Genomic DNA, 24145 nt, shown 5'->3' with positions numbered 1-24145 from the left:
AGATTGCTGGAAAAATGTTGCTTCTCACTTAAAAAGTAAGAGTTACTATATTTGAAGTTCACTTCACTGGGAAGTAACTGATATTGAGGGAATGTCTTCAGTGTAAAATACAAAAAGCTACTGGAAATGACACATCTTTTAATTCCCTGAGTAAGAAATGGGAAGGTCTATTAGGAAGCTAGGAGCCCTAGATTCTCCTCCCAAGCTCCCTTTTAAGGATGTAAGTGAAATGGAATCTCTGTCTCTTGATTTTTCAGTTAACTCTTTGTTCAGGTAATTACCTCTGTGAGATTTTGATTTCCATGGATGTATTGAAAATATTTTTTAAGACCTGTAAGTTTGGGTGGATTTATTTAAACTAATGTTAACAGTAGAATTACTTCACGTGCCATTTTCTTTGTGCTGAGCATTCTGTTACCAGGGAGTTCTGAAAAGGAACACAGATCTTTATTTTTGAATGGGAAATTGGCTTACTTCTGCCCTTTACTGGCTGGAACTTAATCCAGCTATTGCTTCTATGAAAAGTTTGATCATTAAAATAGTAGGGGCAATTATCAGAGGCCCATGGACTTAATTACCACTTAGCGTAAACTTGAAGTAAATCAGACTGTATTTCTTTTGCAAGGAAAGGTTCCCATGGAGCTGAGAGTGCAGCATAACACAAATATAATGGAACCCCGATTAACCAACGTTCAACCAGACAGAGCCTCAGCTGCTGGAAAGTATTTCTGCAATCCATGTGTGGGAGAATGCAAGCAACAAGCTAATGTTAGGTTTTATTTGTGAAACTCTAGCAAATATCTCAAGTATAACCTGGGGTCAGCATTTAAAACACCAGTATTTTATAACTTCAACCCCATTATACTATCACACATTTGTTGTAATGATGAGGTAAGACCTTAAATCATTAGGAATGTTTATTATGTTAATTATAATATTCTTGAGCAAAAGAGTGTATTAATGCATTTTATTTTGGAAAGATTTTCAGCAGGAGGGAGGTTGAAACAAGTTTCCCTGTTTAAGCCAAGGACTCGCTTAACCTGGTCATTCTGTTCCCCAGTTAATTGAGGCACTGAGTCATCCTTGTAAGGGCTGTTTAGTTTCTGATATTGCTGATTAGAACTGAAGATGCATCGTCTTGTTTTCAGACTAGAGGAAAGCCTGCAAAGGTCAAGTACAACCCTGTGAGTGTATTAGAAGCGTCTAGAAGAGCAGTTGTGGGAAGCATCTGAAGGCATAGCTGCGTCAGGGAGGAGGACGAGACAGCGCGAGGTGATTCCGGGTGTCTCCTAGTCTTAAAGTAGAGAATAGCCTTGTCAGGGCAGCAGGCTGTTGAGTTGTTCAGGGATTTGTTCTTTAAGTAAAAAGTTCATTAGTGCCTGATTGTGTATATAGTAATTATACCTGCCTCTCTAGCTGCCCTTCCGTCGTTTTCTTGAGGGAAACACCACCAATATACCTGACCCGTTTTAGTCCAGTTATACCCTTAGATCCAGCTTCTTTCACTGAGATCATTTTTAGAGTTAATATTAATAGAAAATAGAACTGTTCACTTTTTCAAGTTCTAAATTACTTTGTTGTTGTTGTTGTTGTTTTTATACAATGCCACTCTTCCCTTACCTCAAAAGAAAGGTAAAATCTTACAGAGAAAATGCTTATGCTAGCCAAGAGCTTATTTGCATGTTTGTCTTGTATCTTTAGGAAGCAGTACATTTTTATATACTGTGCAAGGGCCTTTCAGTAGCCGCAAGATCCCAGTGGGGTACCAGTGAAGGTTGGGGAGGCCTCAGGTTCTATACTATTAAGCAAAAATGATGTTCCCAGTACCCTTCTTATTCCTGACTTACAGAAGAGGAAGCATTCAAATCTTGGTCTGTTGGGCTTCAAGGCCGGTGTCCGTCCCACTCCACCACAACAGTAAAATGCCTTCCTAGATCAGTCCGCATTCTGGAACAGTGCTGCCCAGTAGAACTCTGGTGATGGAAATGTTCCACATTAGTGCTGTCCAGGCAGCATCCACCAACCACGTGTAAGTGTTGAGCACTTGAAATGTGCCTGGTGCACCCCCCAAAAAAAATTTTTTTTTATAGTTAATCGATTTGCATTTAAGTCACTGTTTGGGACTAATGGCTACCATTCTGGGCGACAAACGCCTAAAGCATGAATCCATGTTTACACACACCCATTTGTTGTGTCGTGTCTGAACTGAACAAACATTTGGGAAGCACTGGGTTAGGTTTTTTATGACTCTCCCATTAAGTTATTCTTCTTAACATTTTTAAATGATTTCTAGATGCAAAGGTGCATAAAATATACCTGAGAGTGGCTTTGCCATGGTAACATTTTTTTGGATGGCATTTAGTTTGCAGACAAGAATTCTATACTAGCCTTTGTCATTTTGCTGACCATAACCTTTGATAATCACTTAAATCACTGCTTTGACCTGCTTATCTTAGAAGGTCATCATAAATGTGAAGATATTATGTAAGGCACTGACAGATACAAAATAGACTGCGTCTGCATCTTGGACTCAAGCTAAGTGACCTTACTAGGTCCTTGGGGCTTTAATGTCATCCAGGTGCTCTCATAACCCAGGCCCACAGGGTGCCTCTTCCCAGCCCTTCTAACTAGCACCATGACAAGCTGGGGACTCTTTATCCTTACAGATACTATTTTCAGATGTTGTAGGGGCCATTACTAGACAGCCTAAATTTGGTATGTTGAAAAAATATGTATGTTAAAAACAAGAAATCTTAGAGGGTGTAAATTTTTTAAAACTCTACAAATAAATGCATCTCTCATCAGTGGGTCGTGGTGGTCATTTTTAGCAAAATACTGGAGGACATAGCACACTTCTGGCCAAAACTTTGTATTCATGTAATGATGTTTTAGGATGTGGCTTCTTCTGCCTAAAAAACATTGATGATAGTTGTAGTTTTATCTGTGGATTAGTTGAAAAACAACTCTTTTGCTGTGTAAACATACACATTAGTAACAATCTGATAATCTTTTGTTTTGATTTGTAAACAGAATATATATTACTAACTGGATTATAAAACCATTCTTTGGAGACTCCAAATTTCTAGGAGTCCTGTTGCATAAGCACATCAAAGAAAGTATTCTTCAACTCCTGTCTTGCAGTATCATGACAGAAAATCATCAGCCTGCAAATATTTAGAAATGCTGTATAAAAAATATTCAGTGCACAGCTTAGCCAAAGAAAGGAGTGGGGGGCACTTTGTGGGCCATGTCAAAGTGAAAACTGAAAGCTGAAGTGGGAAGCCTGTGAGCTGATACTGACTGCCAGCTGTTGTGGGGTTCTTGGGGAAGGGGAGCTCTCCTTAATAAAAGCACCCCATTATAACTACATGGGATAAAGAGACAAGACCTTTCACCTTCATGAGGTGGAGCATACATCCAGTGCCCTAATGAACTACATATTAATAAATTAGGAAGATACCAGCCCACCAGCCTTAAGGGAGATGACAGGCAAGCTTACCATATCTCGGTCTGGAATGATGAGTTAGAGAGAAAATGTCTACCCTGAAAATTACACGCATGAGTCTTCCCTCACAGATTTAGGGCTCAGGTTATGCCATTCATTTGGTATAATATACTATCCGGGCCAAAAATTAACATAAAATTAATCCTCACTGGTGAGTACTCTAGAACACCGGGCAAAAGCAGATGCAGAACCCTTTTGGAGGGACACAGTCTTAACCCAGGTGGTCCAGCGTTGTCACCTATAAGCCTCATGGTCCAAACTTGCTAACTACACAAGGAAATAATCCACAGTCAACGAACAGTAGGCCACAACAAACAATATGATTAGCCAGCCCTTCCCAAAACCTTTAATGAAATGATCAGACTTTACTACAAATATCAGATGTAGGGTATGAAATAAAATGACAGATAGATTTGAAAAATAACCAAGGAGAACTTCTAGAAATTAAAATTTTAATTATTGAAATAAACTCTCGCACTCAGTAGTTAATTTGTAACAACTGAGAATTGAGGATCTGGGAGAGACATCTGAGGAAATTGAGTTCATCCAGAAATGGGAAGAAATGGAAAATATGATAGAATAGAATTAGAAAGTCTAACATGACAGAGGAGAACTTCAGAATGATAAAATAGATTTAGAGAGAGGCAATATTTGAAAAGATTATAACAAGAATTTTCCAGAATCTGCAAAAAACATTAAACTCAGATTTAATCAGTAAAATAAGGCCCCAAGCATAATAAATAGAAATAAATACACACCTGGATACATTATGGCGAACATCAAAGGCAAAGAGACAGAAGCAACCATAGGCTGCCTGAGATTATTTTCAAAGAACACCAGTCAGTCTGGCAGCATTTTTAGTTATAGCTACTGAGTTTGAAAGACAAAGGAATAGTATTTTCAGAGTACTTTGGGAAAAACAGCCAACAATTCAATAACTCAAAAGAACAAAATAAAGACATTTTTCAAGAAAAACAGAAGAACTTTGTCTCCAGCAGACCCTTGCTATAGATTCCCCCAAAATATCACTGTGTCCAGTTAAGCTTCCAATGTTCCTGATGCAATTGCACTTTTAATTATATTTATTTTAATTAAACTAAAATCTTGGTTTAAATTTACCAGTACATTTCTAAAGACTGAAGTACAGAAAGGAGAACATTGAGCACAGAAATAAGAAATGAGATTTATGAAACAATAATGAGCAAAGAAAAAGAAGCAAATCAAATTCAGCATTGACTATATAAAACAGTAAAATGACTAGTTTTAGTAAACATACTAAAAAGGTGAAGCAGAAACACTAGGCAACAAGAACCTAAGATAAAAAGGGTTTATTCCTAAAGCATCCCCAAGCTGGGGTGAGAGCAGATAAATGGATTAATTGTAGAGTTTTAAATCAAGTTTTTAGTGCATCCAAAAGACTCAGGTGACTACGGCAGAACAAAAATAAGGCATGTTAGCTTTTAACCCAGTACAAACCAGGATGAGGAGAAAGGTAAACAAAACCAGGGGAAATAGGAAACCCAAAATGAAAGGGCAAAAATAAATCAGTAATTAGATGTTAAGTGAGCTAAACTTGCCAGTTAAAAGACAGATCCTGCGATTGGATAAAGGCACAGAATTTGCCAATAATGCTATTTTCAAAAAACTTAAAACTTAAAAACCTGGAAAGTTTACAAGTAAAGAGATAGAATATCAGATAACTGAACCAAGTAAGGCTGATGCAACCACATGATAATTCACACGATAGATTCTAAGGTAAAAAACATCAGCAGGGATACAAGTTACCACCTAATGATAAAAGGGGTAAATTACAGCAGAGAATATAGCTCCGAACTGATACGTACCTAGGATATGTCAGAAATACACATCAGATTGTAAGTGTGAGATTTTAACAGGCCACCTCAGTTACTAACAGATAAAATGGACAATTTAGTATGGTTATGGGATATATAAACAAGACAGGTAAATTTGATCTTATGGACATATGAAAAGAACCCTGCTTCCAACAATTTGAGAATCTTCATTTTTTCAAGTACACATTGTAATTTTATAAAAACTACCACATGTAGGCCACCCAGCCAAGATGTTAGAGAGGAAAAGAGAGAAATCTGAGTTAAGTTGAAGGACAGTATAAATGAATGAAAATTAACTGCACAAAGTAGAAATTGCAATAGACCAAATCAACAAAACAAAAAACTCTCCCTGTAACTGATATAGCAAACAAGAGTGAAGGAGGCATAAGAAGAAATATTAGGAATAATGTTTGTATTTCATACATATTGCAACTAACGTTAGAGAACATACTTTTTTTAAACTACTACAAAGAACATTTTGCCTGTAAGTTTAAAACTTAGATTATATGGACAGTTTCCTAGCAAAAAAATAGTGTAACAAAACTTACTCAGAAATAAAGAGATCTGAATAGACTCACAAACAATAAAATAATTGGGTCAGTGCTTTAGAATCTCTCCCATCACATATACTCAAAGTGCTGAGAGGAACATCCTATTCAATAAATGGTACTAGAACAGTTGGTTCTCCGTCTAGAGTCCCACCTCTGAAAAAGCAGATACAAGATCTCTCCGTTTCTGATCTTATCCCAGGAAACTCATGTCCATAGGCCCCTACAGCAAGGAGGTCAGGCCTCTTTATTCATTGTTCCTGCGGAAGCATTTGGCCACCGACTGCTGCAGGCAGCTACCTCTCTAAGTGTCTCTATTAGAAGCTGCTTTTCCCCCAAGACCCAAATCAGGGGTCTTTGATTTCCACTTCCGTGGGCACCTCTGAGAGTAATAGTGACTGGGAATTTTTTTTCCACATACATGCTTGTTTATGACCTAATTTTGAAATGCTCCAAGGATATTCAGTAAGGTCGGAGCAATGTTTTTTAATCTAAACCTTTTGATTTTATCCAACAAAATAAAAGCAAACAAAACTGGTTTCTCTCTTTGTTACAGCTAGACAGTCCACAGTAAAGCCTGTCAAATTGAAAATATTAAGGTAAAGGTTTGTGGTACCATTAAGCTCTGTAAAATCAGTTATGGCATTTAATAATTTTCATTTTCAAAACCAATTTCAGTATTGTCTTTTACTTTGTTTTTAAACAAACAAGGCAGTTATTTAGCTCAGATGCACACCTTAACTCAGTGGTTCTTAGTATTTGTTATTTGCCAAGCACTTTACCAAGTGATATACAATTTTTAGTAGAACTGTTGTGTACTTTTAAAGAGTGGTAGTCATTTTTTTTTAATCCTTAGGTTCTAGAAAATTAGAAGCAGAAGTCTTTAAATTGTGTTAGAACTCTGCCTTTCTGGTAAGGGTGAGGATTCTTAACGAAATACGCAACTGTATTGATCTCGGTGCTGTGCATACTCATCCCTAAAACAGCCCTGCTAACGAGTGCTCAAAACTAATGACTTCAGATCTGTGATATGAGAATTGCCATCTGTGAATTTAATGATTAGGCTAGTAACAGTGAACATATCATCCTCCAGAGAGAAGGTGGGAACATTTATATGTTTTTTCCTGGTCTTTTTACTGAACCATTAATTAGAAAGATACAGTCTAGGTTTTCTCTTCTCAAACCTAACGCTGCTCCGTCCTTAGACCTGTGTATGATGGTGGTTTCAGCCACCAGAGAAGTGGTTATTTCACTTTACAGGCATGTTAGACGTGGCATCTTTTTCTGAAAGATGATCATTTCACAGGGACATCCCTTCATGTTTCCTCCACCCAACGCCTTAAGGCATGGATCTCTCCCTGAATGCCACTTTTCCTATTTTAAAATGTTTTCTATAATCCCAAAGTACTTTTGGAAAAATGAACCAAGTATGTTGCTCTAAAACCTGTTTAACAACAACAAATCCATAACAAGAACAATTGAAAATAAAAATACTGTTGCTATTTAGTATTTTTATGAACTTACCTCCAAAAGCCTGTGAGAAGTACCCCTTCGTATCCGCTTCACTTACAACTTTTCCTTTATATCGGGCATCAGTCACTTGATTTAGAGCATTTTTAATTAAAATTAGATCACTAGAAAAAGCAGGGAGATTCATTTCCATTGTGTTGAAAATGCAGCTGCCAGATGGAAAGTTTTGGTAGAAGAAATACTGTAGTGTGTGCTTTTTTTTTTTTTTTTTTTTTGGTCTCTGCTTGTCCTTTCTTAGTTCAAGGGCAAAATTCAGAGCCGTAGAGATGGTAAGTGGCTGCTGGCATTTGGCGTGAATCTTCAGACTTAAAGCACAGTGCAGGGCATTTCCTTGCAAGAGAAGAGAAGTTTATAATTTGTCAAGTCAGAAAGTGTGGCTTCTACCTCCACACTGAAAGAGGAGTTTGTAAACAATTTAAAAAGCTCCCCAGTTTATTTTTTGTGATCTCTGCATTCAGCACAGTGCTTCTTACTCAGCCTGACGGAGGGCAGGCAGTGTTGCACCGTGAGCTGCAGCGCGGCAGGGGTTGGTACGATTCTGTAATCAGTGAAGGAGAAGGGATCTGTGGCAGCAGTAGTCTGGCCTTCTGGACCAAGATAAGGAAAGAGCCTTGCTGTTGCCACGTTTGTAGATTGAAGAGGTAAAAGCACCATGCCAGCAGTGACTTAGACTCCAACGCTGACCTGTGACACTGTTACGTGAGAAGTTCCAAAGTCCATATTGCTTTCTCTCTGTCGTAGGCCGCTGCTTAGAAATACTAGTACAACCTGTACCGGATACCTTCTTGTTAAGTTTGTGAGTCCACAAACATTTCAGAATTCCCAAGCAGATTCTTTTCATTGTGCCTCACTAATTACCGGCTTTTTACCACCTAAGTAGTGTTGTCAGGTAAAAGGCCATTTTTGTCTTTTTCTTATTGTAGTGTTATCTTAATTGTAAAGACTTTAAAAGTTAACTAAGCATGCACCATCTCTCTTAGATGTTTTCTCTTTTGAGAACTCCAAAAGGAAGGCAACAGTTAATTGAAGCTAAGTGGCAGAAATGTGTTCTTGGTATGTATCTGTATAGGCGGTCACCTTGTGTTTACACAATCAAGTTCACTGTGGAAGTGAGAGTTGAAATGTAGAGCAGTCACGAGCCCAAGAAGATGTGAAGCCGCTCTGGGCTGGGCACGCTAGACCTGGACACCCAGCCCTTGAGGTTCAGTACCCAGTCACTCCTTCCAGACTTGCTCAGCCTTTTCATTAAAAGGAAGGCATAGGATAAGCATAAGCTACTAACATTTAAAAATAAGGATATTTTACACACGTGCATGCAGCTCTCTGCGGGCATGCTTGCCACAGCCTCACTGACCCCTCCACACCCAGAGGCCTCTGCAGCCTCTGTGGGCATCTGCCTTACAACCCTGGTTCGGGTGGTCTCTTAGTAAACGGGTAGAGAGTATACAGGAGAGAAGTAGGGGAAGAAGAGAAAAAAAATTCCATCTTTCCTTACACCACCATGTGACCTATTTTACCAGAGTCCTGAGTGTGGATTTTTGGAAGCCCAGGAAGCAGGAATTCAATTTCAAGGACACTTAGGGCCTTGCTTCTCACCTTTTATTGTTCCCTTTCGAGAAAGAAAAATGATATTTGTGTAGGACATAGGGGTGAATAGACCACCAGTGGGGTTGGCCGGGTCCAACCTTCTGGCTCACTCGTGATCACCTGCAGCCCCTGCTTGGGGGAGCCTGGGGAGCCTGCCTTTGGGTGTGGCAGGAATGTAACTCACTGTTTCAATTGGGGTTGCCCATCATTTAATATAAAAGCTTATAAATAGGAATGATCGGTTGTGATATTCTTGGGTTTATTTTCCTTATCCCCCCAAAAGTTCAGTGGTCATGTTATGTATCTACATCTTACACATGAAATTAGTGTTAAATTTCAAAAGGGACTGCAGAAGCGCTATTGCTGGTAAACATTTCAGACTTGATTCAATTTAGAGAGAGGTAAGTATACTTTATCTGAAGAGCTTGCAGAATAGCATTTTGTAATTTCCTGGCCTAGTAAGTCTTTTAATCAGTATTCAATAAGTAATATAATGTAAATTTTAGCAAGTAAGCTCTTTCACTGTCATGTTAGTGTTCAGTGGTGTTTCAAAGTGTGTGTTCTTTTTGGTCAAAAAGGGTACCCTGCTGGGTTAACACTTGACTCAGTTAACCAGAGGGGCTTCAGGTCTTCTGCACAGCCTTACTTAGAGACTCACGGCATTTCCCCGACTGCCTGTCTGCCACCACCCTCCACATCTCCTGTCGTAATCCCAGTGGGTCAGTCCGGGCTCCATACCCCGTTTCTGGTATGTGTGTGTTCTGCCCCCCACCTCAGAGTCTTTCCCTCCCAGCCTTTCGATGTTGACCTGCAGCCACCAGGCTTATTCTCATCTTAAAGGAAATGATCTGTCAAGGCAGAGGCATTTGCTTTTTCACTTGCCAGGACAGGCACATGTTTATATATCTCATCCATTCTTATTCTACTTTTATAATCAGAGGGTCTTCTTTATGTCTAGAGTAAATGTTGTTAGCTACTTTCAAAGCCCATTTTCATGTTTTTGTTTCCTGGCATAGGGGATGTTTGTCAGTTTCATCTTTAGAAGTTTTATAACTTTTAACACCATTGCCAAAAAGCTTTTATCAAACCCCGTTTTCTGCTTGGCACCATACTGAGAAAATCTCCGGCTTCTTCAAATCCTTTTAGAAAGTAGGTCAGAACTAAATAATAAATGAATCAAAGAGACAACACGTGCGTGAGAGTGATGCTCAGCTCTGTTCTTGTGACATTTCACAGGACCTCTAGAAGTCTCAGAGGATTGTACAAAAGCTCCAAATTAGTTTGGATTTTCTTGGTTTTGTGTGTGCCATACACCACTCCAGATGAGAAGCAGAGCGAAGTGTAACATCAGATCATAATTAGGCACTGGGAGCTTCAAGCAGGGCTCTCTAGGGACGTGGAAACTCTGGCCCCTCAGCTTTTTTAAATTTCTCAGTATTAAATAATCCACTACCTTTCATCTTTGTCAGGTTTTTTTCCACACTTTCAAAAGGAAAAGGCCATACCATTTGAAAAGCAAAGGATACATTTAATTTTGGATATTTTCTGCATTTTGATATTTTTCCTGGAAGAACACCCTTTAATTAAAGTGTCCTATCAGACCCCCTAACTCTTCAGTGACTTGCCTAGAGATGACTTGGGACAGCTGTTAACAGCCACAGTGTGTGGTGGGTGTCCAGTACCCAAATAGTTTGCTTTCATCTTGAGAAAAGCCTTTTCTAAAACAGGATGCCACCATTATTTGCCATAGCAAAATAACACTGTAATGCCAAATGCCTAAATCCTCTGTGGTAGAGGTAATCAAGGAAAATTATTTCAGGGTGTTTTCAGCAAGTGAATTATGGGCAGAATGTGTTGGGCCTGACAGTGTGTGTTGTCCGAGGGAAGAATCCTTCCTAGCTTTGGTTTGTTAGACAGTGTCCTCCATGATCTTAGCTATCTAGCAGACTTGCCTGTCTTTCCTCACCAGTGACAGTGACAGGGTCAGTGGCAGCTCCCTGGGCCTTCTTGCCGGTTGCCTGCACTGAACATTTGATATGTTGGCAGACAGAGCTGACTTTTGGATGCGTGTCTGAACCTCCACAGGTCTGTTTCTGGCAGGATTGAGTGTCACTCTTATCCTTTACCCATTAAGCTATCGTTATGGCTTCCTTATCTTTATTTCTTCTGCAAACATGCCTTTCAAAGTGTTTGGCTCTTTTTTGGCAGTTTACTTGATAATGTACAAGAGTAAAAGGCATGTGTCTTATTTCTAAATTACAGTGTATTTCTTGAAGGGTAAAGAGGGGACTTAAGTGAAGATTTATCAGAGTAGGTTGACAGCTCTGATGGACTTATTTTTATTTTCAACATGGAATTCTTTCCTCAGAATTTGGTTTGCAATCCCCTATGAAAATACACTTAACTGCTCTGGTTAGCCCAAAAAATCCTGTGTGTTCCTCTCTGAGCCTGATGTATTGCATGTCTGGACTTTTTCTCATCACTGTAGGTTTTTATGGATGTGTCCATTAGAGGAAAACTGGAATCTTGTTTATTGGGGCTCTTGTGTTTTGGGTGTTCTTTAGCCAAGCTTGGGAGAGACATACTTAAAGAAAGGTAGTTGTGTGTGATTGCCATATAAGGAGTCTTTTCAGTGCCCCAGTCTGCTCCTCTCTATGTTGGAGCAGTCCTTAGCTGCTAGGAACATAACAAGCCCCTACTGTAGATAATGCTTGGTGAATGGTGACGTCCTCCATAACAAGGCTGCGTCTGTGCTCGTTCTCTTGGGCTGTCAAGGCTTAATTAAGTGCATTGGCTTATATCATGTAAAGCATTCCAAAATTACTTGTTTGTGGACATTGATTCTGTTAGAAGTATTGGTAGTGTTTTGAAGTTCTGTGAACAGAAGACGGGCTATGAAAATGATTCCAAACTTGGGAAATTGTTCAGGGCGGGCTGAAGGCCCAGGAAACAAAAGCCAACCATGGCAGTGCATGCAGCTCCCTGCAGGACGTACAGCCAGGCGTGGGGTCCAACAGTTCAGGACAGTTGCAGTGTAACTGGAGGATCTCCCTGCCAGAAAAGAAGCCCTCTTGGGAACAGGGTAGGAAGAAAATTCTTGTTCATGATCTTCATTCATTGAAATGAAGCCATTCACTCTCTCTCTGTACCAATTACATCAATATATTTAGTTCACTCTACAGTGTCAATAGAAAGATCCAATTAAACCTTTATTTCCATGAAAAGGGAACTTTTAAATTTGTGATTGGCCGTGAAGTCTATTGCAGAATATAATTCAGAGTAAAACAGAAGAAACTGAAGAAGACGCCAATAAATGGAAAGTTATACCATGCTTGTGGATTAAAAGAATCAGTACTGTTCAGACGACCATACTACCCAAAACAACCTACAGATTAAATGCAGTCTTACCAAAATTCCAATGGCATTTTTCACAGAAGTAGAATAGACAATCCTAAAATTCATGTGGAACCACAGAGACCCAGCCTGGCCACAGCAATCATCAAAAAGAAGAACAAAGCTGGAGGCATCATGCTCCCTCCACCTCAACCTATATCACAAGCCAACAGCAGGGGAGGAGTCAGATCCCAGCCCAGCCAGCCTGCCCTGGAAGTGATCTTCATCTGGGAAGGTCAGAGGCCCCTTTCCCGGCACACAGGCTCGCTTAGCCTTGGGAAACTCTCCACCCCTTCAAGCAACACTGGCTGAGAAGCTCGCTGAATTCTCACGTCAAGGAATTAGGAAAAGATGAGCAAAATAAAGCTTACAGAAGTAAGGAAAAGAATAAAGATGAGAGCAAAAATCAGTGACATTGAAAATTGAGAAAAATCATGAAACAAAAGTCAATAAAGTCAGTAAAATTGATAAACCTTTAGCAACACTAACAAAAACAAGAAGACACAAATTCCCAATAATCAGAAATGAAATAACAGGTATCACTACAGATCCTCCAGAAATTAAAAGAGTAATAAGAGAATGCTGTAAACAACTCTATAAACTTACCAACTTGGTAACTCAGAAGAAATGGAACAGTTATTTGAAAACCAAAAACTACAAAACTCAATCAAGGTAAAATGGACAACGTGAATAGTCTTATAGCCATTAAAGAAATTGAATTCATAATTTAAAAGCTCATGAAAAATAAATCTCTGGGCCCAGATGTTTTACTGGAGAATTCAAAAAAGAAGTAACATTAATTTTACACAGTTTCTTCTAGAAAATAGAAAAGGCAAGAACACTTCTCAAGTGATTTTACTATCAGTTTATGATTGTAACTGAGTTTGTAGTCAGACTTTGGGCATGCCTGGATACCCAAATAAGGCAAAGATGGTACAAAGAAAAGAAAACTGCAAACCAGTATCTCTCATGAACTAGATGAAAAAATCCTCAACCAAATATTAGCAAACCCAGTAATATATAGAAAAATAAATAAAAATAATGCCCAAATGGGCTTTGTCCCAGATCTACAAGACTAGTTCAGTACTGAAAATCAATCATTGTGATCCACCATATGAATAGGCTACAGAAGAAATATCATGTGATTATATTTTGCGTTTTTTGTTGCAAAAAAAAATCATACATCCAGTCATGTTAAAAACTCTCAAGTTAGGAACAGAAGTGAATTCTATCATCTTGATAAAGAGCATTTACAAAATCCGTACAACTTACATCATATATTACATAAATGTTTTCCCTCTAACATCAAGAACAAGGCAAGAGGGTCCACTCTCATCTCTGCTATACGTCACTGGAAGTTCTAGCCACTGCAGTAAGGCAAGAAAGAAAACCAAAGGGCCTACAGTTTGGAAAAGAAAAAATGAAAGTGTCCCTCTTCACAGATGACGTGATTGTCTATATACAAACTTGTACAACTTACAAGTTTTGGTAAGGTCTGAAGATGTGAGATCAACACACAAAAATCAGTCACATTTCTACATACTAATGACGAACTTGTGAAAATCCAATTAAAAACCACTATCATTATTATCCCTACAGAGAAAATTAAATAGGTTGTGAACTTGACAAAATACGTACAGGATATCTGGGAGAAAATGACAAGATACCGATAAAAGAAATCAAAGAAGACCTAAATAAATGTAGAGATATACCATATTTATGCTTTAAAGGAGTTAAATAGTGAACATGTCAAGTCTTCCCAAATTGATCTATAGGTTTAAAGCTCTTTCTATCAAGATCCCAAGGTTTTTTGTAGTTATAGACAAACTTACTCTAAATTTATATGAAAAGGCTTAGGTCTGAGAAGCTAAAACAGTCCTGAAAAAGAAGCATGAAGTGGGAGGAATTATCTCCCCAATATTATTGCTGCTGTATAGGTGCAGTGATCAAAAGAGTGTGTATTGGTGGAGGTATAAACATAAATAAAGTAGGACAGAATAAAGACCCCAGAAAGAGACCCACACAAATATACCCGACTAATATTTGACAAAGATACAAAAGATACCTCAATAGAGAAAAGAGAGCATTTTCAACAAATAGCACAGCAACAACTGGGACACTGCCCCACCACCAAAAAAAAAAACATTAATTTAAGCCTTTTTATACAAAAATTAACTCAAAATGGATCACCAACTTAAACGTGAAACTATAAACCTTACAGGAAAAAATATAGAAAATTTTGAAACTAGGGGTCAGCAAAGAGTTCTTAGACTTGACACCAAAAGTATAGTTCATGAAAGGAAAAATGGGTCAGTTGGACCTTGCTGAAATTAAAAACTTTTGCTCTGGAAGGACCTTAATCAGAGGATGAAAGAACACGCTACAGAGAAGGGACAAAATATTTTCAAACTATGTATCCAACAGAGGACTACTGTCTTGACTATATAAAGAGCTTTCAAAAACCCAAGAGCAAAAAAAACAACAGTTTAAAGGGACAAAAGACACGAGCAGACATTTGACTAAAGAGTATATATATACAGGTGACAAGCACTTGGAAAGATGTTCAGCATCATCAGCTATTATTAGGGAAATGGAAACTCAAAACCACGATGGGATCCTCCTGTACCCCTCTCAGAGTGGGAACTCAGTCATGGTGGGATCCCACTATAGCCCTATCAGAGTGGAAAAAGTTAAAAGTAGAACCACGGGTGCTGGCAAGGATGCAGAGAAACTGGATTGCTCACGCATCCCTGGTAGGAATATAAATAGCACAACCACACTAGAAAACAGCTTAAGAGTTTCTTGTTAAACTCTTATTAAATGTGCAACTGCTGTGACTCAGTATCTGTACTTTTGGTCAATGTTCACACAAAACCTGTGCATGAACATTTATAGCAGCTTCATTTATAATAGTAAAAAACTGGAAACACTCCAGTCGTCCTTTAACAGGTAAGTGGTTAAACTGGTACATCCGTGCCATGATATACTGCTCAGCGAAAAAAGGGAGCAGACTGTTGATGCGAACAGCAGCTTGGACGGCTGTCCCGAAACTCAGGTAGAGTCAGACAGGTCAGTCCCAGAAAGGGGCATACTATGTGATGCCATTGATACAGCATTCTTGAAATGACAACCTGATAGTGGTGAACAGCTTAGTGTGTTTGCCAGGGGTCAGAGATGGGAGGGGGACCAAAGGAGGTGGGTGTGGCCATAAAAGGCCACCAGCAATCTTTGTGGCCATGATAATGTTCTGTATCTTGATTGTATCGAATTCACTGGCCTGGCTGTGATACTATAGTTCTATAAAATGTTACCTTTGGAGGACACAAAGGGCACAGAAGATCTCTGCTTAATTCTTTACATTCATTTCAAAATCAAGTTTAATTTTTTAAAAAAGCACGATACCTGCCCCCACCCCGAGCCCCATGCCAGAGAGTCATTGTAAGTATGAAGGGAGGTGCAGCCTGGGCCCACCTAGGGTGTCACGGTGGGCGCACATGGCAGCAGAGACCATACCTTTCTCTCTTTATCTTGACTTATGTACTCAGTATTTCGACTCTACCTTATCTAAAAGACGTTCACAGTAATCTCTGCATATTGTTGTCTTTAATAATAAAGTTCATTTGCCCACTCAGTATTTTTTTAGAGCTTCCTGTGTACTGATTGTCATCCCAGCAATGAAAAAGATGGGGAAAGAAGTGTGATAGGCTGAGCTTAGCCCCAGCACTTGCATTTCATATGTGAATGGAGCTGATCATAGAATGTATCTGAAGGTGGCATTTGTTTTTAAAGCTTTGTTATTACTCAAGCATATTTTAATTTTATATTTTAATCGTAAAGGTTCTGGTGTTCAGTTAGCAGAGAACTCAGTTTTCAATAGTTAAGACACTTTTCCCCCCACCTGAACTATCAGTTTGGAATATGTCTTACAATCAATGTTGAATCTTAGTTTAATTGGCAGCATTTTACTTTCTTGATAATGCAAGAAATAACGGTGCATCTTGCATTTAGTGGCATCTTAGGCTCAATGAGATCTGGTAATAATGTCTAAAACCAACTATTTTTGTAATTTTCATTTGAATATTATTAAAGAGTTTTGGGGAGAGACCTCTTTTTCTTTAGAGGAACTGTTAGCACTTTGAGGATCTGTTGGTACATTCTGTGACATTCTGTAGTAATAATACATATTACATTCACCTGAACATTGAAATCTCATTTCCCCTCATATTTTTTTCCTTTGTTTTTCAAGTGTCAATATACAGCATCTGGTTTTATGACAAGAATGACTGTCACCGCATAGCCAAGCTTATGGCCGAGTAAGTATTTATATCACTCTGTAGATTTAATTAACGATATACGAGAGATGAAAAAATGACTTTTGCCTTTACTTCTCTTTGTTACTGGAGTCTACTAACTCATGTATTCCCACCCTAGTTTCCTGTTTATTGTCAAAATTTGGAAAAGGCAGAAAAGCTTAAAGAAATCTAAAATGACCTATAATCCTACTTCTGGATAGTATTTTGGTCCATTTCCTTCCAGTCTTTATATGTCCACTAGGTTGAAGTGTATGATTGTTTCTACACAAACAGAATCATACTGTACATCCTGTTTTTCTGTCAGCAGCATTTCTCCAGTGTATTAAATAGTCTCTATAGCTCTATAGTGTCACTAGTGACAGACCATGACGTAACCAGAGCCTGCCTGTTATGTATGTGGTCACGGCCCAAAACTGCCTCGCCTCAGACGGTGGCTCCTCCCTCCAGGGCACAGTCTAACCACGCATGCCGTGGGTCTGGTTGAGGTTCTATCCAGATTTCCACCACCAAGTGGTGGTGGTAATATTTTTCTTAAATATCTGAGCTTTGGAATATAAGAATGTACAGACTTATTCCTGCAGAATGAGAGCTTTTGGTCCCCGAGTGAACCTGGCTTTTTTAACTGTAACAGCTATTCATAGGGGACCATTTTGAACTTTTTCCCTATTAGGGCAAAAGGCACCCCTAATGTAAGACTTCAGATGATAAAAGAAGCAGAAAATACTGTACTGAACCCAGAAGTAGGGTGAGGAAGTAGAAATGGGAAGCCGAGAGGGAAGAGGGTTTGTGGTTCTTTCACTAGAAATGTCCGGAAGAGACACACATTCGCTTCAGCTCTCAGCCTGTTTTAAGAAGCAGGGGAGGTATTGAAAGCGATTAGAGTATGCCCTCGTGAAACTGTTGGCAGTGAGTTTTCAAGTATCTGGCCTATTTATGGCTGAAGAGAATACCTTATATGTTAACATCAACTTTGTGATAAATGGCGTTCTGGTCACCAAAGATAAAAAAGACCACTTTATCTTTCTTAGCTCCAACTTTGCTTGTGTACAGAATGTATTTGCTACATTTTAGGTTATCACTTCTGCTAACCAGACATACAGGTACCATTCCTTGTGGCATATTGTGGGTCTAATTAACTGCCTGTCAGTCCCCATTCTGTTACATTTTGTTCTTTCCATCACTGTTTTGACAACTGCAATATAATAAAGATTCTCCAAGAAATTGATTAATTCCAAAAGATGTTTATAAAAACTGAGGAGCTATGTAGTAGAGCAAACAGACCTCTAGATCTGTACTGCACCTAAATTTGGAAATTCTGTTTGGTCAGTGGCAAAGTTGAAAGCCCACTAAACTTGGAAAATATTAATTCTCCTAAAGAAAATCCAGACTTCCAGAAATGGTTTTTAACAATAAAAACTTCATGAATGGTGGCCTACATGGAGTATAAAATTTGGAGAACTCATGGAAGTAAACTTTATTCATCCTCCAAGCAGTCTCAGTGACATATTTGGGGTTCGAGGGGAAGGGAGAAAAGCAAGTTCGCTCTTTGCAGCATCTGACTTGGAAGAGTGGGTTTGGCAGGGTCTCTCCCATGCCACCCTGACAGCTTCTGCTGTCGGCAGAGGAGAGCTTTGGAAGGTGGCCTGCTTCGGGGGTGAACAGTGGCGATTATTAGGAGTGTTCTTTTGAACCGCAGTCACAGGGGCCATCCAGGCCACAGGAGGTAAGCAACAGCAGGGCAGGCAGTAGGTGGAAACAGACTGTGCGACCAGAGTCCTTGCTGAAGGTGGATTCAGGCTGGCACGCCCTGTAACTGAGTGGGCAAGAATGTAACTGTTTTAAATAATGCTCTTCAGATTATTAAAGGAGTACCTTTAATGGAAAATTTCTTCTCCAAGAGTTGATTACCACTATGGATATATAAAAGAAACAGTATTTATTTTAATTGGTCTCATCCTCATCATAGGCCAGCCTTGTCTTTCAGTCTACTATAAAGGCCATGATTCTACATTTGTTTTAGAAAAATAATCCTCTTAAGAGCTGTGAGAACCTAGATAAACAAAACATGACCTTAAAGCAGCATTTGCCAAATGGGAATCCTGCCTCAGGAGAAGATTCTGTGGTCAAATAGATTTGGGGAAATCTGTAAGCCTACCCTTCTTGGGAAATTGTGATACATTTTAGCATGTTAAAAACTCAACATGATTATGGTTTTTTAGACAAAGATCTATTTAATATTGTTTAATTTAGTGTCTTCAAATGAAAGAACCACCTGCACACACTAGCGGGAGCTCCTGGGCAGGCTGCTAATAGCAGGGAACTGACACTGGGCGGCCTGTTCTTGTCATGCTTCTCTTACTCCATTAAAACTAACCTTTTGCTGCTGAATTGTTTTATTATCTGTCACTGTCACTGCCTGGTAAGTTCTCAGTTAATAAAATTATCAAGTTGTGACTATGCCTATAATATCCCATGGCAGGTAGGCCTGTTCATTAACAGTTGAGAGTGGAACCTGAATGAATCTTAACAAGAAAAAAAAGATTAGTTGCCTTATTTATTACTTTCATTTCAAGCTTGAAGATGTATATAAGAAAAAAAAATAAACTCTCCATGTGCTTACCACCTAGCTTTCAATTCCTAACATGTTGCTATAGTTTGCTGCTGACCTTGACATGTGGGGGAGAGGATGTCTTTAAGAAATGAAACTCCACAGATAGATTTGAAGACCCCAGCCCTATCAGAGGCCATCTTACCCCTCGACTTCCCTTGCTTTCTGTATTTCCAAGTGCAGCATTAGCTTAAGCAGCATCAGTCAAAATAAAGAACGTGGCCACAGTCACCCTGCCCTCAGTCACTCAGTCAGTGGTCTGTAAGTCGAGAATAAGGGAGACCCTCTGCTTGCTTGTAGTGCTGTCATGGACTTGGAGGTGCACCGAGACCTCCGCTGGCTTTCTCCTTACCAGCCTAGTGTCAGCAGAGACTCCCCAGTGGGTGGTTCAGCTCTGCAGCCTTTGTCTTGGTGACAGTGTCCATTTTCAGATTTACTTTACAGGTTAGTTTGACTGATTTTGAGATACTTCATTAAAAAAGAAAGAGCATTTAGTAGAGTTATTACTATACCTACTTCCACCAACTCTAGAAAGGAATTCTTTATTTTGTCCTAACAGTGAAATATATTGCTTGGCATTGCTGTGAACGGGGTGAAGTAGTTAGTCATATATCCCTGGGATGAAGTGACCTAGGCTCTGTGTTTTGCATTGCAAAGACTGTGTGACTGTAATCATGTGACATTCTTTCCATATCCTTGGAAATGGACACCTAAGGAGTTCTGGGGTCAGATGGTGTCTAAAGAAGTCTTTCTAAAACCTGGCTCTCCCCCTGCAGTGTGGTAGAAGAGGAGACGCGGCGGTCCCAGCAAGCTGCTCAGGACAAGCAGAGTCCCAGCCAGGCCAACGGCTGCAGTGACCAGAGGCCCATCGACATCCTGGAGATGCTAAGCAGAGCCAAGGATGAGTATGAGAGGGTGAGGCTGCATGCTGACTGGGAGGACCAGAGCAGGCAGAGGAGACCCCCAGGGCAGCCACCTCCATGGCCAGCAGGAGAAGTTTGTTCAGAAAGAATACATGTCTAACAGGTTTTAGCCTTCAAGATATGGAAAGAAGTTTGCTTACCTCAGAGGCCTGGACTTGGCATGAAAATTTTAAGTGCTCTTTTTCTATTCCTGTAACTTACTGTTGGAGAAAATGGTTTTGCAGTGCAGGTAGTTCTGGAAAAGCTTCAGGCCTCTTCATACCTGCAGTCTCTGCTAGGTCTTCAGAGTGTATGCGGTCTTTGAAAAGTACTCTGATAATGTGCCCGTAATACAAAAGGCGTATTACAGTCTGTAGTCGGTGGGGAGTACACAGCCTTCATTAATCAGCATTTGGAATTTTACCTGAGAGGCTTTGCTAGAATTCACTTTTTTTCTTTCTGTTTTATATTTCAGTTTAAAAGTGAACTGATTACGTACTCTCCCCTAAGTTGAGTACAGTCGAAGTTGTGGGGCACTGTTACTCATTACGTACTATGTATGTGCTGTTTGCTGTATGCCAGTCAGTGGACTTCTCCTCAGGAGTCTCCCAGCCTGGTGGCTCTTCGCTTCACATCAGCGCTTCCCTGGAGTGACACCGCAGGTGTCTGCCGCTGCACTTTGCCTCAGCAGAATTATTCTTGTCCCCTTACTCTGCTCACACTGGGTTGCATGCTTTTCTTGCTTCTGGTTTAATCCTCTTCGCACTGCAAGTTCGAGGAACTCTTTACGACCACCTTTCGTACTCGGTTCTCTCTAGTCCCAGCCTCTGCATAGGTACCAGGAGATCCTTGAGAAAAGATTCCTGTTGGTCACATGGGTTAAGGAAACTGTTAGAGTGGCTCCTGCTCCCCATCTTGGGCTTTATCTTTCAAAACTGTGAGAGGTCCCTCAGTGAAGGAAATGGTGACACCAACACCCAGACTGATTTGACTTCAGGACCTTTTTTCCATGTATGCTCTGGAAGGTAATTCCCTCTGATTAAAAATAAAGAGCCATATTCACCATAAATTGCTATAAAACTACATTCAAGCACTGAGGGAGGTCCCACTCCTGGACAGTGAGTGTATGTTAGAGCACATGTCAAGTTTCAAGTCGTACCCAATTCCTCAACTTCTCAGAGAATTAGGAGGAATTTATGGATCTGTGAGAATTAATATAGAGAAAGCAGTCATTTCTGTAATGAATTCACTGATTCTTAGGAAACTAGATGAGAGTAAATCTCAGTAATTTTCTTATAACCTTATAACCTTATAACCCCAAAGTCCCATCTCCTATCCTTACTGAGATTGGGTTTATCTATACAGGTGCCTTGTTCTGTTTTTATAGAGGCCGTTCTGTGTTCATAACAGGTTACTAAGTCTGGGACTCTCACTCGTTCCTAGCAATGGCTGAATCAGGTGTCATGGGAGAGAAAGCACAGGTCCTGTGCAGTAGAGACACTCCTCAGGCGGAGAAGCAGCAACCCCAGAAAGAAAGAAGGAACTAAAGCCTTATTTTTGTGCACAAAGCTATAAAGGAACTCCAAGTCCAGCAGGCAATCTAAAAATCTGACAAGATCTTTAGTTACTGCCCATTGCAAGAGTAAGACTGTAGAGAGACAATAATTGCCATTGGGAAGAAAATTCTTCAACACTATGTAATCAATAAAATGTTTTCCGTGGGTGGATAAAAACCAAGCCGTTGAGTATCTAGTTAAATCTTTGATATTTAATTTAATAGTATGTTCTCTCTGTTTTTGAAAACCATCCAGAAATAAGTGGCACTTTCTTAAACAACAGTTTGTGTCTTGTCGGCGCCTCCCTATCACCTAACCAGACGGAGCTGATACGAGTAGTGACCGTGAATCCGTATCTTCGTGTTTGGATGGGCTCCCCTCAGCTGCCACAGGGCTCCAGAGGGCCCCTTTGTTTATCTTTAGGTGGAGACTTGGGGGACCGCAGAGTCAAGGGCAGGGGTCCCAGCCTGGCCTCAGTGATGGGATTCAATCCCAGTTCCAAGTCTCCCCTCGTTACTGGTGTGATACCAGAAATGAAAGTCCACACTTCTGCGTGAAGAACCTTGAAAATAAAAACTCTCTATAAAAAACATTTTCTCCCCAAATCATGTAGTTTGCTTTAACCAACTTCCCTACTTTTAATGTAAAGAAAAATAGCTATTGGCTCATTCTGAGTTGCTGCTAGCCACAAGATGAAATCCTTGATTTTGGTAGTGGCCGCTTGTTTGTTTAGTTTAATTACCAAAAAAAAAAAAAATTGTTTTTGGCCTGGAGTTTTCGTTCTTAAAAAAATAGGAACAGCATTATTTTTCTTATTATATAAGCAGTACATACTAATTTTAGAAAACTTTATATTTAAAAATTACAGTAAAAGAAAAACATAATTGCACTACCTAAATATAATCACTGCTAATACATCCTTCCAGAAATATCTATAAATGTGTCCCACTGTATGTGGTATCTTTGTGTGCATTCATTTATTAGCTAGTTTTTTAAACTAGTTTTTATTACCTCTTGTGATCTGTTTTTTCCAAAGAACATTATCTTTTTGTGACAATAACTATTTATCTCACAGGGGGTCCCTGTGGGATTTCATTTGGTAGAATGAAAAGTTTTTGAAAAAAGACGTGTAATGTTAATGCTGGTATTTTCCTTCTGTGTCTTATATAAACAATATTGTAGATTTTTTTTATTCCATTAAGAACTCAGAAATATTTCCTTGTAGCCAAGTCTTCATGTACAGCATTTTCTAATGGAATTGGTAGTTGAAGGGATTTTGACATTTTTAAGGTTTTTACCAAATGTTATGAAGTGACTTTCCAGAAAATCTGTGATTTCATCCCCCCAATCCTTACTAACAGTGGAAGCTATCATTAGCAAGAAAACTCAGAACCTTCCAAGAATGGCGCTGCACATGCATGAAAAACATATTTGAAGCTCTGGAGACTGTTTAAAGCACAGCCTATCTCATAACTCATGTTAAGTATTGCACTCAAACGCCCCAGAAACCATGGGCCATAGTATACCTGGAACAGGCTGGAGGAACTGGCGTGGACGGAAAGCCCGTCCCCGTGTCAGAGGGCCAGTTGCAGCCCTACTCCAGCCATTTGTTGCCAAATTATCTTCCTTCTCTCTGAAAAATGACAAGAAGGGGTTTTTATGTGAAAACTCCCAATTTCAAAAGGTCTCTGAACATTTCATCCCTTCTAACAATTTGTTATGAACAGTGTTTTGAGTTCATTTTTTCCCCAATCCAGTTCAGTGCCAAGCATTCTCTAGAGTGCCTTCGTTCAGGCAGATGGTGGCTCTGCACATGGAGGTGGAATAGAAGACAATTTCAGAGGCTTTCACAGACTGGTTCACCTCTGTTCACATGGGTGACGCTGAGTAAATGGTATTCTGAAATAGCATAAGGATTAAGTCATTTGAGTAGGAAAAAACTGCATATTAGCCATTCATTTAACCATTTGGGTGCTAAATCCTGTGCTAAACATATGTATTTATAGTATGGTATCAAGAAAATGCATCTGTCTCTGGACTGAAATTTGGGACTTCTAAAGTCTGGTCTCCTGAGTGGTCTGTTTCTAGAGTCTGTGTTGACTTCGGTCACACTCACCTGATGCTGGGTCAAGTAGCCCAAACAGAACTTAAACTTCTAAAAAGTTGTAATTCCATGTCCACTAGTGATCTTTTTTTAGGATTCTCTTTAAGAACAAAAATATTTTCATACTTAGTGTTATATATAGGAATTTTAAAATACTTTACGACTGTTTTGTCACCTGTGATGGTGATGTTTAGAGACCTTTTTGTTTTAATTTTTAAGAATATATAATGACTTCCACAAATGGTT

The 24145-nt window shown here is 39.5% G+C and overlaps 1 protein-coding gene across 1 annotated transcript in view; it reads left to right on the top strand.

Moving 5' to 3' along the window:
• Nucleotides 1-24145, top strand: part of DCP1A (decapping mRNA 1A) — a 42489-nt gene that overhangs the window by 5944 nt on the left and 12400 nt on the right. Inside the window, exons 4-5 of the mRNA XM_036994925.2 lie at nucleotides 16663-16729; nucleotides 20114-20252. Coding sequence (XP_036850820.2) covers nucleotides 16663-16729; nucleotides 20114-20252 — 206 coding nt within the window. The remainder of the gene's footprint in view (nucleotides 1-16662; nucleotides 16730-20113; nucleotides 20253-24145) is intronic.

This window comes from Manis javanica, chromosome 3 (genome assembly GCF_040802235.1).
Source record: "Manis javanica isolate MJ-LG chromosome 3, MJ_LKY, whole genome shotgun sequence".
In the NCBI taxonomy this organism is placed as follows: domain Eukaryota; kingdom Metazoa; phylum Chordata; class Mammalia; order Pholidota; family Manidae; genus Manis; species Manis javanica.
This window is presented reverse-complemented; position numbering and strand designations above follow the sequence as displayed.